Below are 19,063 nucleotides of genomic sequence, written 5' to 3'. Positions count from 1 at the left end.
TTTTTAAGTTAAAAATGTCCTTATTTGGAGGAAGAGGAGAGATGTATACATTTAAACCAATAGGAAGTGATACAGAATACTGTAATATTTAATGACAAAAATTAATTATATTTCATTGTCATTCAGTTTATGCCAGGAATTAGTTTACTAAAGGATTTGTGAAGATTTAGAAAAAAGAGCTCCTAATGAGTGAGTGTGTTTGCCTTGAGGCATGCAAAAGAATGCCTGGTAATCCTCAGATACTTGTCATAAAAATGTAGTTGATCATTTTTCCATCAGGTCATTTTATTCTGTAAGGCATTTCACCTTCCCCAGTTGGTGTGAAGAACAACTATGCCTTCTAATGAAAACCCTGTATCACTCTGACATGAAATTTCCCAAGATGTTATTAAAGCTATACTTAACCTGAAATGAAATACACTAATGAAGATTTATAATGTTTTGCCTTAAGGGTTTTGAGCCAAGAGGGACTGCCATAGGCCAGAGGCTGGTCACATGGAATAACATGGTGAAAAATACAGGATACAAAGCAACACTAGCAAATTATCCTTTTAAATATGCAGAGGAGCAAGTCAAAAGGTAATAGTTTCATGTCTCCGATGACTTTCAGCCTACTAAAAGTAGCATTCCTTAAGGCCTTACGAGTGGTATGGTTTAATAGAAAGATCTCAGGAAGATTGGTTCTCTGGCTTTTTGGCCCTATGACCTTGGGCAAGTCACTTAACCTTTGGAGCCTCAGTTATCTGAGTTATATCTCAGTTATATAAAATGAAAATAATCTCAGTTATATAAACCTCAGTTATATAAAATGAGAACCATAATACTTTGCCTACCTCACAAGATTATTATGAGCAAAGCCTCTGAAAATGGTAAATTTCAGTTATTATTTAAAATGCATTGTAAAGGTAAATTGCCATATAGATATAACTAATAATTATCATAAACCAAGGTGAATTTTGAAGTATAGAGGCTTATTACTGATTTTTGCTATGGAGTTTTATAAGCCTGATGTTGTAATTTAATATTTTCTCTTAGGATTTAATTTTTTTTTTAAGAAATGAGGCATTAAAATATAGGTTGCTTTTTAAGTAGCCCTTTTGGTGTTTAGTTTCATGAGTCAGAAGAGTCCTTGACTTTTGAAGACCAATAATACTCTTCTGTTCCTCTCTGTAGAGTTATCAAAGCAAATTTCAAATAGATGTGGTTTATTTAAAGATAAAAGTTTTTGCTTCTATTTCAGCCATCGTGATGACAGATGGGCCGACAATCATTATGAAAGAGAAAAGAGACAAGCTGAATGGAATTTCCACAAAGACAGCTTTTTCTGTGATATTCCAAGTAAGTCTCATAGCGTATGAACAGTAAGCCCCTTGGCAGGTTCCTAGTTTTTAATTATGCCTGTGCTCATCAATCTTAGACTGATGTGAGTGAGGGGTTAAACTGTCATGGGCTACCTCCCTATTCCTGTCATGCTTGGGGTGATTTTTAACTTAATTAACACTTCATATATCAGTATTTGAATAAGTCAGATGCTAGTTAATTAAAAATCTACCCAGTCATAGTAGCTGGCACATGGTAAGTGCTTGTTAATTGATTAATTGATCTCTCTAGGTAGACATAAATCTAATATAATTCTCTACCTTGTTGCCAGATATTTTTCAGTATTTAAAGAAAAAACCTATTAATGTTTATTTAAAAGACTTTTCTTACAGATTTGTTAACTTAATATATTATTTTGAATTTCAAAATAATCCAGTAAATTTTCAGTTTTACAGATTTTTTTTTTAAATTTTGTAGAATATCCGTAGGAATATATTAAGGATATATTGAATCTATTTTATATAATGAACATATTGTACAAACTTAAATAATCCAATATAAGGTTTTTACTTCCATTGCACCATCCCCAGTAGGTGTGAAGACCAACTCTACCTTCCCTTCTGATCACTCTGACATCAGGTTTTGCAAGCATCCATTGAGCAGAAAAAGAGAAAAGGAAGAAGAGAGGAGGAGGAGGAGGAGGAGAGAGAGAAAGAGAGAGAGAGAGAGACCCACATATGTGTGTGCATGTTACACACTTGAAGAAGTACCTGTATATATTCTTTTTTAAGTATATATAATTTCATCCTTATGGGTACTGCACTGATTTATATCGCAACGCATCAGAAATCCCTTAGGAGATAGTCTTTATAAGTTGTTATGACTGAAAAAGTTCATTGCCTGCGAGTCAGCCCTCTGGTAATGAGTCTTTCTGAACTTAGCCATGGTGCTTCTTAAAGAATTGTACTGTACTTGAAGCCTTTGCCTATTGATAGGTTCTCCCAGAATTTATAGTCTTTGATAACCCAGAACCACTTCCAACTATAATGAAGCATCAGAGTAGGACCTTTTTTATATAGCACTACAATAAATGTGCACATATTTCATTGATTAATTGCGATGATTGCAAATGGAGTGTTTTGGTTCATTGAATTTTTTATAAATTGATAAATTGATATAAATTGATATAAATAAAACTTTTTCTTCCTATATTTCTTTAAAATATTTCTAATATGCCTTTTCCCCACTTTAGTATATCAGTATACTAGATCTCATGGAATCTTATATGTCTTTCTTCTAGTTATAATTCTAAACTTTAGTCTTCATTGTATGTGTGTGTTTAAAAAAGTTAAGAAATTGCTTTGCCTATAAAAATATAAAGAGGACAAAAATGAATAAACTTGTCTCTTCCTTGTGAGGCTATTATTTGGTCATATACTATATTTGTATCTATATATAAGTTATATATAGATATAATATTTTAGGTATGTGAAACAATTTAAACTGGAAAACTAGAGGTTAGTTATATACAATGATTACATGTTCCTTTCAGTATATTCCAGTAAAGAGATTTAAAGGAAGCAAGATATAAATACAGTATATGTAAAGGAGTAATATCCTCATAATAGAGGATTTTATTTACATATGTGTATATATTTTATGTATATATGTAAATATAGCATATAATGAAATATCTACCTATGTCTTATATATACCTATATGTCTATGTGTATGTATAGACACATGTGTATATATCTGTGTAGATGTGTGTGAATATATATGTGTGTATATAATGATTGATACTCTCTCTAAGATATACCCTGGAAGTTTATGTTCCTGATACTATCTTGGTTGGGGTTGGGTTTTTTTGCCATTTCTTTCTTCTTTCTTTCTTTCTTTCTTTCTTTCTTTCTTTCTTTCTTTCTTTCTTTCTTTCTTTCTTTCTTTCTTTCTTTCTTTCTTTCTTTCTTTCTTTCTTTCTTTCTTTCTTTCTTTCTTTCTTTCTTCCTTTCTTCCTTTCTTTCTTTCTTTCTTCCTTCCTTCCTTCTTCCTTCCTTCCTTCCTTCCTTCCTTCCTTCCTTCCTTCCTTCCTTCCTTCCTTCCTTCCTTCCTTTCTTTCTTTCTTTCTTTCTTTTCTTTCTTTCTTTCTTTCTTTCTTTCTTTCTTTCTTTCTTTCTTTCTTTCTTTCTTCCATACAAAGGAGTATCAAAAAAATTCACATTAATTAACTATTCCAGTTAGTTGTGTTTGTGCTAAAGGACAAATAATATCCTCATGGGGAAGAGACAAGCTCATTAGTTGTTGTCTTCTTTGTACTTCTATAGTCAAAGCAATTTTTTAAACTTCTTAATTAACAAATTCTACTTGGATTATGGTTATTACTGCTCATAAATAAAATTAAAATATGTCTGAATTTATATTGGTTTTATTCTCCTACCCTAAAGCTAAACTCAGTATTTTATATATTAATAATACTTTGGATTTAAATGTGATTGCTAGCTTTTAGGTCCACACTCTGACCCTTTTTTGTTGTTGTTAACAAACATTTATTAAGTACCTGCTACACAACAGTCCCTGTAATAGGGTCTAGCTAGAGATACGAAGACAATGGCGCTGCAATTATGAAAACATGTAATTTGTGAGTTTACTAATTGTTCTTCGTTTTCCAGCTTATGTGAGTTGTCTTTATTTGATGTAAAGTTGATGCCAATTACTTTATTTGGCTCTTATAAAAACTGATGATATATTAATGAATGATAACATGAATAAGATTTTACATTCATCTTCTTAAAAATGAACTTTTCTGTGTACTTGAACTGTCCGTTTTTCAATAGATTTTAAATCAGTTACCATCTTCCATTTAGAATTATGGGTGGCAATGTCCTTGTAATTTTTTCTTGATGTTCCCAAGTGTAACATCCTTTGATTTAATGCTCCATTACTATGTGATGCCATGAAATTAGAAAGAGAGCTTTCAATTAATTTCCATCTAAAAGTTCTTACAGTTTTGCTACCTAATTGCAAAGAGATTAGAAATAGACTCTTCCCTCCCCTCCCCCCAAATTAATTGAAGAGTTCTTCGAACAACCTACAAATGCACTGAAAAACTGATTGTAATGAAATTGGATTTTTTCTTCAATCTACAATTTTTGGTGCAGTTGAAATTCTCATGCTGCTTTAAAATCTTGCTTTCCTTAAATATCTTTGCAGGGATATATGGAAAGAAAAGTACAGTCATTGTGTACAACTAATCTCTAGTTTTCCAACTTAAATTGTTTGCCATACCTACACTTTACAAAAAAAGATGAATACTTCACGAACTTTTTTCTTTTCCTATCACCAGGTGACCGATATTCCAGAGTAGTATTTACCTCCACTGGAGGAGAGACTTTATGGAACTTACATGCGATTAAATCAATGTGCAGTGTGGATAATTTGAGGGTAGGTAAAATAAAATCTTGTTAACACAGATTAGGTTATATTTTTTTAAACTCTTTATACTGCTGACCCTGATGTCTAATAAGATGAAAGTACATAAATGGATTACCCACTGTGGTGTAAACACTAGCAGGCCAGTACTAGCTCACTAGCAGCTTTGCATTCTTTCAGATCCAGGATCAAAGTGTCTCTATATTCATCCACCTTCAAAAACATATCATCTCTTCTTTTAAGCAACAACAGCAGTAACAAAAAAAAAAACCCTCTCTTTTCTTCTGACTCATTCTTTTGGTGGATCAATTTTTATTATTTCACAGCATATTTCCTTCCAGGATAATAGTCTATGGTTAAGGATGTTTTATTCCCCCCTCTTGTTGCTTTTTCTTTCATTTTTCTTTTGGAGAAAGGAATTAACTTTCTTCATTGTTCTCAGTATTTTCCCCCAAGGCAGTTTGTCCGCATCTTAATTATGCTGTTAAGTGCCTGACTCTCTTGCAATCAATAGGTCATTTAGGCCTGTGACCTCAAAGGGAAATTTAGGGAGAAGGTTGGGGAGTGGGGGACATCAAAGGAGTAAATACTGTACCAATATAAATGGCCAAAGTAATCCAATCCAGATTGCACTGAGTTCTGTTTGTTGTTCCTTTAGAAAAAGGAAGGGTGTAAGAAGACAGACACTTCCTCCCTGGCTTTTATCCTCTCTAGAGCCAAAATGACAACTACAACTGAAAACATAAAGCCAGCCACAGGGACTGGAATAGTTGCCAGTTTCATGTATTCAAAAGTAATTTTTCCTAGTGAAAACTGCTGTCTTGTCCCATGTCAGCTAATGGATATGACAAGACATACAATATCCATGTAGAAAATGAACTCATTATATTCTTACTATAACTCTAAACTTTTGAGTTATTACATGGTTGAAAAAAAAATAATATGCTCCCAGATAAGACATCAATGAAGTTTTTGTCCTATAACGGAACTTATTTGGTAGAATTTAAATGCTGGAAGGGACTTTAAACAATGACCTAATCCAGTCTATTAATTTACAGAAAAGACTGAGATGGAGTTAAGTGATCTGCTTAAAATCATGCGGCCATTTAGTAATAGGACTTTTAACTCCTTAGTCCAAAGCTATTGGAGACAAGTAAGTGGCTCAGTGAATAGAGAGCTGTGCCTGGATTCATGAAGACTCATCTTCCTGAGTTCAAATCCAGCCTCAGACACTTACTAGCTGTGTGACCCTGGGCAAGTCATTTAGCCCTGTTTGCCTCAGTTTCCTCATCTGTAAAATGCGCTGGAGAAGGAAACTACTATAGTATCTTTGCTAAGCAAGCCCCAAACGAGGTCACAAAGAGTTGAACTGAACAACAGTAACCACCACAAGCAGAGCTATTTCGGATCCATTGTGCTTTCTGTTGAGACGTTCATGATTTCCTCTGAAGATCATCTGTTATCCACTCAGCTCTAAGCAGAATGATATCACAGAGCATCTTAGTAAACGTAGCCAGTGATTAGTATTTGGATGCTCTCTTCGCACCTTTTCTATAGCTATTCACTCATTCTTACTGAGAATATTAGGACATATTACATTCAGTATTATATGTACATGAGCTTTGTGGCAAATCACTGGAAAGGATTCCAGAAACTCGGTGTAAAACCCAGCTTCATTCTTTGACTGTCCCATCTCATATGAACCTGGTTCATTTGCACATTGGGTTCCTAAGTTGTTTCTCTGTTCTGTTGTTCTGGTTGTTTCTTCCAAAATATTTCTCAGTGTTAGATTCTTCTAAGTGCCCCATCAAAAAAATAAAACGTTAGGCTCGATAAACTAAATGTGATAGGTGGCTTCCTTTCCATCCTAGCACTGCAGCACTTTAAGACTGAATGCCTTCTCTAGAGTTATATAACATGTCAACATGTGAAATAGGAAAAGGCTGGAGTTCATTCTTTGTAGGTAAGTGTCAGGATCACTAACTTGGCCAAAGAGTGGCTGTCAATATGACCTACATCATTTCTCACCTCCTCCCTCACTTACTGAAAAAGTTGTCTACTTCTTTGCTACCTACTCATTCCTCATCTTCTTGCAGTTAGATTTCTACTACGCCACCATACTGGAGCTCTTTTCTAAAAGGTCACTAATGACTCCCTAATCACCAAATGTAATGGTAAATTTTTTTTTTCAGTTATCATCTTCCTTGAGTTCTCTGCAGTCTCTGAAATGGTACTAAAAAACTCTCCTTTCTTAGTTTCAGAGACACTACATTTTTTTGCTTTTCTTCCTGCCTTTCTAACCACTTATTCCCTCTCTCCTTCACAGGCTCCCCGTCTTCTTCCCAACTACTTTGAGTACCTACGTGGGTGTTTCCCAGGATTCTGTCCTTGTCTTCTTCTCTTCTTTCTACCCTCAATTTCTTGGCATGGTCTAGTGGAAAGAATGATGGACTTGGAAACAGAAAAAATCAGAATTTATAACCTGGCTTTGAGTCACTTAACCTCAGACAATTTACTTAACAAGCTTTATTGTGATGAACGCACTTTGTCAACCTCAGTATACTATTTAAATGTGAGCCTTTATTATCTCATTCATTCCCACAGCTTCAATTACCAACTCTGCCCGTGTGCCCAAATCTATACCCAAGTCCTGGTTCTTTCCATAAGACCCACACCAGCACCTCCATCTGCTTGTAATACATTTCCACCTGCCCATCCTACCAGCACCTCAGACTTAACATATTGAAAACCAAACTCATCTTCTTCCCCAAAGAGTTCATTAATTCTATCTCTAGCGCTACAATTTACTGTGTCTCTTATTATTGTAACCATGAGGTTAGCTTCACCTGTGCTCTCTCCCTCACTTCTCATATCCAGTCAGTTATCAAGCCCCATTAACTTCTACTTTTGAGAATACCTCTCACCTATGGATTGTTCTCTAATCCCATTGTCATCTGTCAAATATAGGCCATCCTTGTGATAGACCATTGGTCTGGACTAATGAAATCACCTTCTTCCTACATCCATTTTCTTTTTCCAATATATCCTGTATGTTACTTCTAGAATAAGTTTATAATTGCAATATTCTGTGTCACTCCTCTGTTCAGTATTCTTCAGTGGTTCTCCATTACCTACTGACTAAAGTTTAGATTCCTCTACTTGGTATTTAAGACGTTCTCCATTCTAATACCACCTTACTTTTACAGCTTCATTTTGAATTACTCTCTTCACTTATTAAAAATTTAGCCAAATTGGATCATTCTCTAACCTCTAAACAACATGACTTTCTTCTGCCTTCATGCCTTTCAATTCTCTATGCTTGAAATGCCCTCCTTTTCCCTCCAAACCTGTTGAAGTCCTACCCTTCTTTAAAGTTCAACTCATTTAAGACCTTCTCCACAAAGCCTTTCCTGATCCCAGAGCTAGTAAGGACCTCTCCTCAGACATCAGATAGAACTTTGTTAAGTCACTTGTCAAGTAATGTTGTGTGTAAGTTTTCTGTGTTGGTGTCCTGTGCTCCACTAGACAGTAAAGTCTCTGAGGACAAGGACTATGAATAAATATTTGTTGTTGTGTTTGTATTAAAAATAATATATTATTTTCTTAGGTAAACAAGTCTATATTAGCTTTACCAATTTTCAAATGTCTCTATTTCCTAATGTCCTGTTGTACTGTTGTTTACATTTTGATCTCAGATTCTTTGATCAATGCCAGAATAGTAGGCCCTTTTCATAAAGGACATGCATGACAAAAAAGCTGTCTGAAGAATAGAATATGGTTAGAGAATTCAGATGATGATGATGATGATGATGGTGATGATACCTTATGGTCCCCTAGTACCAAGGAGTTCAGCTTTTTATAGGACTTTTGCTTGTTTATCGTAAGTGTGGTATGAGAAGACATTTGAATCCCTATGAGTATTTGGCAGGACTTTTTCTTTCTCCCTCTTCAAATCGTAGTTATTGTACTTATGCACTTGATTATTATTGAGTATCAAGTTGGATGTGATGCATGTAAAATTATGGAGAATGGAATAGTTTAATTGCTGGTTGTTTGACTCTGGGGAATGTCTGGTAATCAATGTAATATCTTGATGGGAGCAGATGTTTTATTTGTTTCCTGTCTGCATTTGTGGCACATTTAGTCCAACTCCAGTAGATTCCATTTAAATTACATGCTAGTTGTATTTGTAATGTAGACAGACATTGATTTCCACAATGAATAGCTTTTCTGTTCCACATTCCGTCTTAATGAGAATGCCCATTTTCTTAGACACTTTTAAAATGAGTTTCATTTGATGGCTTCCACCTCTTCTTTGATGCCCCAAAGAGAATATTGGCTGGTTGCATTTTAGTTACCAAAGTGTTTTTCTGCCTGACCTTTATTTTATGGGAGGGCACCAGCCCACTCTACTTATTTTGTGGGCATTTTAGAGACTGCCGTTCTAGGCAATGAAGTGATCAAGAGAGCTGAGATCTTCTGTTCCAGACTCAGTTATTAGCTTGTTTACAAATCAGAAATGAGGGAGTGGTATCTGGCTTGAAGAATCACAAACACATGATTTCTTAACCATGACTAGGGGAAGATTGGAGGTGGGTAAAGAAAAGTAGTCCTGATTTTGTCTTCTCTCTCTAGATTTCTCTTGAATTGTTCAGGGAAATACAGCACCAGAGCAACCCCTTCTTAGGGGTGCCAGTCAGAGCACCATGTTGAGCATGGATGACCTTGTTCAGAGATGCTATAGAAGGGATTCTTGAAAGAGTGGGTATTAGGCCTAGAAATCACTTACAACCCTAAAGCCTTTGTGACTTTAGTATGTATGTGCTGAAGGGGAAATTATCAGGGTCTGACCCAGCTATCAAACATGTATATATTTTCTTTTATGGACAGGTTTTAGAAGTGTCGTTCTTGCTAACCTTAGCAAAAACTGCCCAGGGAAGAAGTTGTGCCTTTGGTTAGTGTTTTGTTCCTATGCAGAACCCATGATCACTTGCTTAACTTTCTCTTTCTCCTCCTCCTCCTCCTCCTCCTCCTTCTCTTTCTCCTCCTTCTCCTTCTTCTTTTTATTTTTAATTTTCAACATTCACTTCCATAAGATTTTGAATTCTAAATTTTCTCCCTCTCCCCAAGATGGTGTGCAGTCTGATATAGGCTCTACATATACATTCATATTAAACATTTTCCCATTAGTCGTGTTGTAAAGAAGAATTAGAACCAATGGGAGGAACCACAAGAAAGAAGAAACGAGAGAGAGAGAGAACAAATAGTATGCTTCGATCTGCATTCAGACTCCATAGTTCTTTTTCTGGATGTAGATCTCTTCCCTTTCTTCTTAATCACTCTTTTTAAATGCTTCCTAACTCTCTCCTGGCATATACCAGAAGGCTACCACATCTAAGAGTCAAGATACCATATGAAGCTTTGTTTCATTCTTTTCATATCCCCTTCTTCCTCACCCCCCAATTTGAAGTCAGCTCCACCCCTGGTACTATCTAACTAGGGAAGCTCTCTTGAGCATGTTATAACCACATAAACCGAATGGCTTCCTTAAATACCCTATTTTTGAATGACTAGAATTAAAGAAGCCTTGGTATTCCTAACATGAATTATAAGAAGTCATTCTTACTAACCACATTTTTATTTTTGTAAGCTTCAAAGATTTTAAAATTATTCGTATGAATGTCTTTCCAAATATATAGTCCTGCCCTATGAAGATAGATGTTTGCCAAGCACATCATATGTCTCCCTGAGCCCACATAGATGTGCAGTTTTCTTTCACCTGTCTTTAGTAACAAGGAGTCAACAGAAATGGTCTTACCAATGAATAGTCCAGATGACTATTTTTTAATTCCATATGTGAAGAGCTGTGACATCAAGTTTAGTTTGTCCAGAAATTCTTGTATTTTCTATACATGTAGAAACCCTATATTTCAGGCATTTCCAAAGGATATTTTACCAAAGAACACACACCAGCCACGCCTACCTCTAAATTTGAGGCCTGGAGCCATGGTGGATTACTAAGCATTCACTGGGGATAGCCACAATCAGATTACTGTTTGGTCTGTTTATTACATCAATTTTTTTCAAATCTTTTGTCACATGCACAAAGAAAACCCTATTATTTGGAAAGGTTATTCAAGGTTGGATTCCTGTTCTTATTTTCCAAGTTTTTGCTGGCAACCTTACTACTTTTATCTCTAGCAGTGGTTATTCTTAGCAACTAGTACATTCCTTGTAACTCATAGTGGGTTGCAAAATGGAATAGAACTTCATCTTTTCTCAACTTAAAACTGATTATCAGGCACTTATCACCCTATGCTTTCCCAGTTCTTTGGAATGATCCTAGGGGACTTGCATATCATTTCCTTATAGGCTGAATTTGGATATTTGCCATGAAAAATAGGCATATCCTTTTTCAAAGCTTCCTTTTCTTTATGAGGTAGCTTAGTTTTTCCTGAGTTGGCATGTATGGATATTTTTATCTGGAAACAATCAAACATGAATTGTCCTGTTTTTGAGGAATTCCGGACCATTATACTTCAGAATTTCTAAGGATCCGTGCTCTCATTTATGTGGGTACCCTTCCAATGGTGCAGATCACCTCCCGTCTATATTTTTTCATCTTGTAACATGGTCTTTTGCCACATCTTCCTATAAATGCTCAATAGAGGAGACACACTCAAGACTTTTCTCTAGTCCACTTCCATTTTCTATTGCACATTTCTTAGATTATATCTTTGTTGCTATTTCTTGCACACAAGCCACATTTGGTAACGTCCTTCAGCCTGTTTATGCCCTCGCCATATGTGTTTCCATTGCCCTTTGGGTCACCTACAATTTTGATCCTTCGGAGATTGTGATGTTCCATGATTGACAGCTATAAAACAACACTGGGATAAATACTTATATTTAAAAGACTGGGTTTTCATTTCAGTGAACAGCCTGGAGTCACTATAAACCTTATACAATTTTCCAGATGCACAGGCTTTTAAAAATTTTTTTTAAAGTTTTTATTGATATTATCTGTTTTTTATATCCCTATAGTTATCCCAGGTATTTCCTTCCTCTCCCTCCCAGAAAGCCATCCCATATAACAAATAGTATTTTGTAGAGAGGGAAAAAAAAATTAGTACAACTCATACATATATTGAAAAAGTCTGAAAATATATGCAGTGTCTAACACCTGTGGACCTCCCACCTCCATGAAAGAGTGGGTTTGAGGGTATCTTCTCATATCTCGAGTCCTGCTTGCTTAAGCTTTCTAATTTTGCTTTTGCTGGGTTTTTTTTTTTGTTTTTTTTTTTGCTTTCAATTTTTGTGTGTGTGTGTGTAGTTGTTCTTTCCATTTTACTTATATTGTTGTAGTTGTTGTATATATTGTTTCCTTGGCTGTGATTACTTCATTCTGCATCAGTCATGCTTGTCTGTGTTCGTCACACACATCATTTCTTACGGCATAGCAACATCTCATTATATTAATGTACCACAATTTATTTAGCCATTCCCCAATTAATGGGCATCTATTTCCAGTTCTTAGCTATCACAAAAAGTGCTGCTATAAATATGATCTCACAGCTCCACCAACAATATATTAGTATGCCTATACTTCCACAATCCCTCTGATTTTTACTGTTGCAATTTTTTGTTATTTTTATCAATTTTCAAGTTGTTTTGGTTTGCATTTCTCTAATTTGTGATCTGGAGCATTCTTTCATGTGGTTGTGAATACTTTGCAGTTTTTTTAGAATTGTTTGTTCATGACCATTTATCTATTGGGGAATGGTTATTTGTTTTATATATATATATGTCTACCTACACACACACACACACACACACACACACACACACACACGTATGTGTGTTTTTTCTATATCTTGGATACCAAATCTTTTTCAGAGAAATTTGATGCAATGATTTTTCCCCCATTCAACCACTTCTTTTCTTATCCAAGGTGCATTAATGTGGTCTGTACAGAAGCTTTTCAATTTCAAGTAATCAAAGTTATCTGTTTTATCTTTTGTGATTACCTCTGTCTCTTGTTTAGTTAAGAATGCATCTCTTAGCCATAGCTTTGAGGGGTATATGATCTACTTCTCTTCTAATTTTTTCATAGTATGATCTTTAAGGTCATATATCCATTTAGAATGAATCATAGAATATGGTATGAAATGTTGGTCTAAGGAAGCCTTATTTCTGCCAGATTGCTTTCCAGTTCTCCCAGCAGTGTCTCTCAGATAAGGAGTTTTTTCCATAGGTAATTTTTGTTTTCCACTTTATTGGGTTCTATTATCTCTAAATCTCCCTTGTCTAGCTTTTTTCACTGATCTGTCTTTTTATTCTTTAATCAGAGCTTTGAGGATTGTTCCTTTATAATATGATTTGTGGTGCAGAAATACTATTCCCACCTTTATCACTGTGTTTTTTCATCATTTCCCTTGATATTCTAGATCTTTTGTTTTTCCAAATGACTTTTGTTATTATTTTATCAAGTTCCGTAAAGTAAAATTAACTTTTTATTAAATTTTACTACATTTGAATCTTGACATATTAGGGGTCACTTTTCATTACCTGTAATAGATCTTGTAGAAAGCCAAGAATTATGCAATTATAAATAGCATGGTTCATTGAATCCAAGTCTCTGAGTCTTGAGTCAGTGCTTTTTCCCTTATGCCACGATGATCCCTTGCATTAAAAAAAAATACTGTTTACTCATTCTAAATTATCATATGGTATAAAACCAGATTATTGAAGATGATATAGCCTCATTCAAATCTCAGTTCAAATTTTTGTAGAAGATGTAATTTGAGGCACTTACTGCTGTTCTAAAATGTTTTGGTTTTTTTTTTTTTAATTTCTCTCTGTGTAGATCAGATCCCATTCCCAGTTTGGTGATCTCTGCCAGAGAGCCACAGCTGCTTCCTGTTGCCCCAGCTGGACCCTGGGAAACTACATCGCCATACTTAACAATAGGTCGTCCTGTCAAAAAATTGTCGAGAGAGATGTTTCGCATACCTTGAAGCTGCTTCGAACGTGTGCCAAGCACTACTACAACGGCACCCTGAGGCCAGACTGCTGGGACATAGTGTCCCGGAGGAAGGACCAACTCAAATGTACCAACGTGCCTCGTAAATGCACCAAGTACAACGCTGTTTACCAGATCCTCCACTACCTGGTAGACAAAGACTTCCTGAGCCCAAAGACAATTGACTACGTGGTGCCTGCCTTAAAGTACAGCATGCTCTTCTCGCCTACTGAAAAAGGGGAAAGCATGATGAACATTTACCTGGACAACTTTGAGAACTGGAACTCTTCTGACGGTGTGACCACTATCACAGGAATAGAGTTTGGTATCAAACACAGTTTGTTTCAGGATTATCTTTTAATGGATACCGTGTATCCTGCCATCGCCATTGTGATTGTGCTCTTAGTCATGTGCGTTTACACCAAGTCCATATTCATCACTCTGATGACTATGTTTGCCATAATTAGCTCTTTGATTGTGTCTTATTTTCTCTATAGAGTAGTATTTAACTTTGAGTTTTTCCCCTTCATGAATCTCACGGCACTCATCATCTTGGTTGGGATTGGAGCAGACGACGCTTTTGTGCTATGCGACGTTTGGAATTACACCAAATTTGACAAACCCCATGCCGAAACCTCTGAGACGGTGAGCATCACGCTGCAACATGCCGCGCTCTCCATGTTTGTCACCAGCTTCACCACGGCAGCCGCTTTTTACGCTAATTACGTCAGCAACATCACCTATCCGGTGCTTTGGAGTGTATGCCGGGACCGCCATTCTGGTGAATTACGTCCTCATGGTCACCTGGTTGCCGGCTGTAGTTGTGCTTCATGAGCGGTATCTCCTCAATATATTCACTTGCTTCAAAAAGCCTCAGCAGCAGATGTACAGCGACAAAAACTGCTGGATGGCAGCCGTCTGCCAAAAGTGCCACAAAGTGATTTTTGCCGTTTCTGAAGCATCTCGGATTTTCTTTGAAAAAGTGTTACCGTGCATCGTCATCAAGTTCCGCTACGTTTGGCTCTTCTGGTTCCTTGCCTTAACTGTAGGCGGGGCGTATATCGTGTGCATTAATCCAAAGATGAAACTGCCCTCCCTCGAGCTGTCTGAATTCCAGGTGTTCAGGTCTTCTCACCCGTTCGAACGCTATGATGCGGAGTACAAAAAGCTCTTCATGTTTGAACGCGTTCACCACGGGGAAGAGCTGCACATGCCCATCACAGTCATCTGGGGTGTGTCCCCTGAAGACAACGGAAATCCACTCAACCCCAAAAGTAAAGGGAAGTTGAAGCTGGATACCACTTTCAACATCACTAGCCCAGCTTCCCAAGTCTGGATTTTGCACTTCTGCCAGAAGCTGAGGAATCAGACCTTTTTTTATCAGACCGAGGAGCAAGACTTCACCAGCTGCTTCATTGAGACATTCAAGCAGTGGATGGAGAACCAGGATTGTGACGAGCCTGCCCTTTACCCATGCTGCAGCCACTGGAGCTTTCCTTACAAGCAGGACATTTTTGAATTGTGTATCAAGAGAGCAATCATGGAACTAGAAAGAAGCACTGGGTACCACCTAGACAGCAAGACCCCAGGGCCAAGGTTTGACATCAACGACACCATCAGGGCTGTAGTGCTGGAGTTCCAGAGTACCTACCTCTTCACACTAGCCTATGAAAAGATGCATCAGTTCTATAAAGAAGTAGACTCGTGGATTTCCAATGAACTTAGTTCTGCTCCTGAAGGTCTTAGTAATGGTTGGTTTGTCAGCAACTTGGAATTCTACGATCTTCAAGATAGTCTCTCAGATGGCACACTCATTGCCATGGGTCTTTCAGTAGCTGTTGCATTTAGCGTAATGCTCCTTACAACTTGGAATATAATAATAAGCCTTTATGCAATTGTTTCAATAGCCGGAACGATATTTGTCACTGTTGGCTCCCTGGTTCTCCTGGGCTGGGAGTTGAATGTCCTAGAATCTGTCACAATTTCAGTAGCTGTCGGTCTGTCTGTAGACTTTGCTGTCCATTATGGTGTTGCTTACCGCTTGGCACCAGACCCCGATCGAGAAGGAAAGGTGATCTTCTCATTGAGTCGCATGGGCTCTGCAATCGCAATGGCCGCCCTGACCACCTTTGTAGCTGGTGCCATGATGATGCCCTCCACAGTTTTAGCTTACACTCAGCTTGGCACTTTTATGATGCTTATCATGTGCATCAGTTGGGCTTTCGCAACTTTCTTTTTCCAATGCATGTGCCGATGTCTTGGGCCCCAAGGTACCTTTGGCCAAATTCCTTTACCTAAAAAGTTTCAATGCAGTGCCTTCTCTCATGCTTTGTCTCCAAGTCCGGGCAACAAGGGACAGAATAAAGCACGTGCCATGAATACATATCATTTGGATCCCAGAGGCCAAAAGTCTGAACTAGAACATGAATTTTATGAGTTAGAACCTCTGGCATCCCATAACTGTAACACCTCAGAAAAGACAACTTATGAAGAAACCCACATTTGCTCTGAATTTTTCAATGGCCAAGCAAAGAACCTGGGTGTACCTGTACATGCAGCCTACAACAGTGAACTCAACAAAGGCAGTAAAAATGGCACCAGCTCTGCTTTGTTGCAGTCCTCTGTGGAACACCACACCATGTGCCAGCTGTTCTCTCTGAACAGGAGGTGTAGCTGCCCACATGCCTATAAGCATTTGAGATACAGTCCTCACTCATGCCAGCAGCTGGGTGACTGTTTGTGCTTCCACTGTGCTCCTGCAGCAGGAAACTTTGTACAGGTCCAAAATAGCATGGCACCCCTAAATGCTGTGCAACAAACTCCAGAAGGTTTTGTGCATCCCATCCAGCATATCCACCACTGTCCCTGCTTACAAGGAAGAGTAAAACGACCTGTAATGCAGAATTCTCTACCGAGAAATTTTTTTCTCCATTCAGTGCAGCACATTCAGTCCCAAGAAAAAATCAGCAATGCCAATGCACATAGCCTTCAGGGCATTGAAGAGAACATGAGGACTCTTCCAAAGACAATAGATTCCTCACTGTTTATCTGCAGAAGCACAGGCTCTATGATAAAGTCGTGTTGTGATCCTGAGAGTACTATATTACCAAACCAAAGGGAACTCTGTAAAAACAGAGACACTTGTGACCCACTAGGGAATTCTGAGGTCAGTGAAAATGACAGCAAGGGCATTTGCTCAGTGAATCAGACCGACAAACCAGAGAGTAAGGGGGACCTGAGTTCACCACAGACTGGTCTAATTGTAAGCTCGGAACATTTAAACCAAAATGAACCAAAACTTATATTTAACAGTTTAAGGAGAGAGAGTGGTTATGTATCTCACCCTAGCAATTCCCAGTGTTGTGGCAGAGTTGTCAAGGTGAAGTGCCATTCTGTGGACTATCAGATGCCAAACATTGAAGCCAATGTGCCTGCTGTATTAACACACTCAGAACTTTCCAGTGAAAGTTTAATAAAAACACTATAATAAATATTAAATTTCGAAAGTGTCTCAATCTTTCTTTTCAAGTGGAAATTCAGAATGGGCCCCGAAAACACAGAAATGAACATTTTAGCCTTGATTAACACTGAGTCATGGAACCAGATGGAAACCAAAAAACAAAATCTCATAGGTATTGGGGGGGGGGTTATTTTATTCTTTTTTTTTTTTTGAGAGTAGATAAGCCTCACCAAAAATTGTGTGCGTTTTTCTCAGAAGATATCATTACTGTTATAAAATTATTTCTAATAAAGTTGTTTTTGCAACTTGTAGCCAGGGATAAAAGAGAAATGTCCTGTCCACCATCTTTGTCCAGAACTCAAGGGCCTGTCTTTCCTCAGGGATCCTAGATCTCATTGTTTTTGTTCTATTGGGCAGTCATATTTCCGTCCCAATTCAGATCTGGGACTTTTGCTTAAAATCAGCATCAGTTGAGCATAGATGGTTGCACAGATAGGCACAAAGGTATAAGAGTGACTTTGGTTTTAATAGTCAATGTAGAGATAGTTCCAGCAATAATTCCACAACGCCTTTTGGAGCTGAGCAGTGGGAAAACACCATATTATTGGTGAAGCCGTATTCAAAAATTAATAGATGATCTCAGGCATTTAAGGGAGGCAAGTAAAGGAAGATCCTATTATAAATGTTCCAGAGATTATTACTATGTTCAATACAAGTTCATGCTCAAATAGATATCTTCTCAGTGTTAGTGGGCATCCATATTTGTCTTTCTCATTCAGTTATTAAATTGGTTGGCAAAGCAGCCACAAGTAATATTTAATTGAACTGTCATTTTAACACCCAGAAAGATAAAGTGTCTAACTAGTCAAAGAATATTAGTGAAAATCTGGTGTTGGAAGGCTTACCATCCAAATCAGCATTAAACTACATGAGATGAGTAAAGGATTGATGCAGGTCTACTAGCATTTGTTTTCCACATGGTAGAATGAATATTGGGTCTCTGAAGTATGAAGTGTTTTATTCTCTGGAAAGGTCCATTTTTATCTCCTGTTACTGAGAAGATTTTCCAGTGACTCATGTCTTTTGTTATTTGGTAGATTAAATTGTCAGTGTTTGATGACATTGTGAACATTGTTCTACTATGCTGTAAGGACCTAGAATTGTTCTCTTTCTTGCCAAGAGAGATCTGAGGCTGAGGTTTCAGGAACCATTTTGATTGACACTAGCGTATCTAATGTTGGATCAGTGTATAGGATTTGAGTTGCTGGAGCCTGCCTTCTGGGTAATAGTTCAAACAACACATCGTATAGGACAGGATGTCATCTGATACTTAGTGCATTATCACCTCATACAGGGAGACAGATCTCAGCCGCCTTCTATTATCTTGTATGTATTTTGGGGTTTTGTTTTTTAAATGAAAGACTTGGGTATCAAACTGAGTCCTCTGATCTTTGGAATAGTCCCTACAAAACAGTTTATTTTCTAAAAAGCATAATATCAATTATTCCACTAGAATGCATACAAATTAGTCCTGTCTATCTTCCCAGGCCCTGAAACCAGCCTATGGTGAGTAAACCCTAATAAGAACAGAGAGCAGGAGCCACAGTCCTAATGGTAGATTTTCCCTCTGACACATCTTACTCTAATGAGGACTGGTAAAAATCCAAGCATGCACAGCGCTTTTATTGCTCTTTTGTTTCAATTGGCCTGGATTTTTTTTTAAAACAAAGTAACAAAAAACTCAATGATTCTTCCATTATACTAGATGGTATGTTAATCATCGTTTGACTATGTTTTTCTTAACTTCCTAAATTGAAAAGAATATGAGGGGC

The 19,063-nt window shown here is 37.2% G+C and overlaps 1 protein-coding gene across 1 annotated transcript in view; it reads left to right on the top strand.

Annotated features, from left to right (window-relative positions):
- DISP1 (dispatched RND transporter family member 1) overlaps nt 1-17,277 on the top strand; it is a 241,911-nt gene extending 224,634 nt beyond the window's left edge. Inside the window, 5 exon segments of the mRNA XM_020982206.2 lie at nt 452-579; nt 1,241-1,338; nt 4,664-4,761; nt 13,616-14,511; nt 14,513-17,277. Of these exon segments, the coding sequence (XP_020837865.1) occupies nt 452-579; nt 1,241-1,338; nt 4,664-4,761; nt 13,616-14,511; nt 14,513-17,258 (3,966 nt within the window). The 3' untranslated portion in view covers nt 17,259-17,277.
- Nucleotides 17,278-19,063: the final 1,786 nt, after the last annotated feature.

The sequence above is a fragment of the Phascolarctos cinereus genome, unplaced genomic scaffold, assembly GCF_003287225.1.
Source record: "Phascolarctos cinereus isolate Bilbo 61053 unplaced genomic scaffold, phaCin_HiC Scaffold_5;HRSCAF=322, whole genome shotgun sequence".
Taxonomy (NCBI): Eukaryota; Metazoa; Chordata; class Mammalia; order Diprotodontia; family Phascolarctidae; genus Phascolarctos; species Phascolarctos cinereus.
This window is presented reverse-complemented; position numbering and strand designations above follow the sequence as displayed.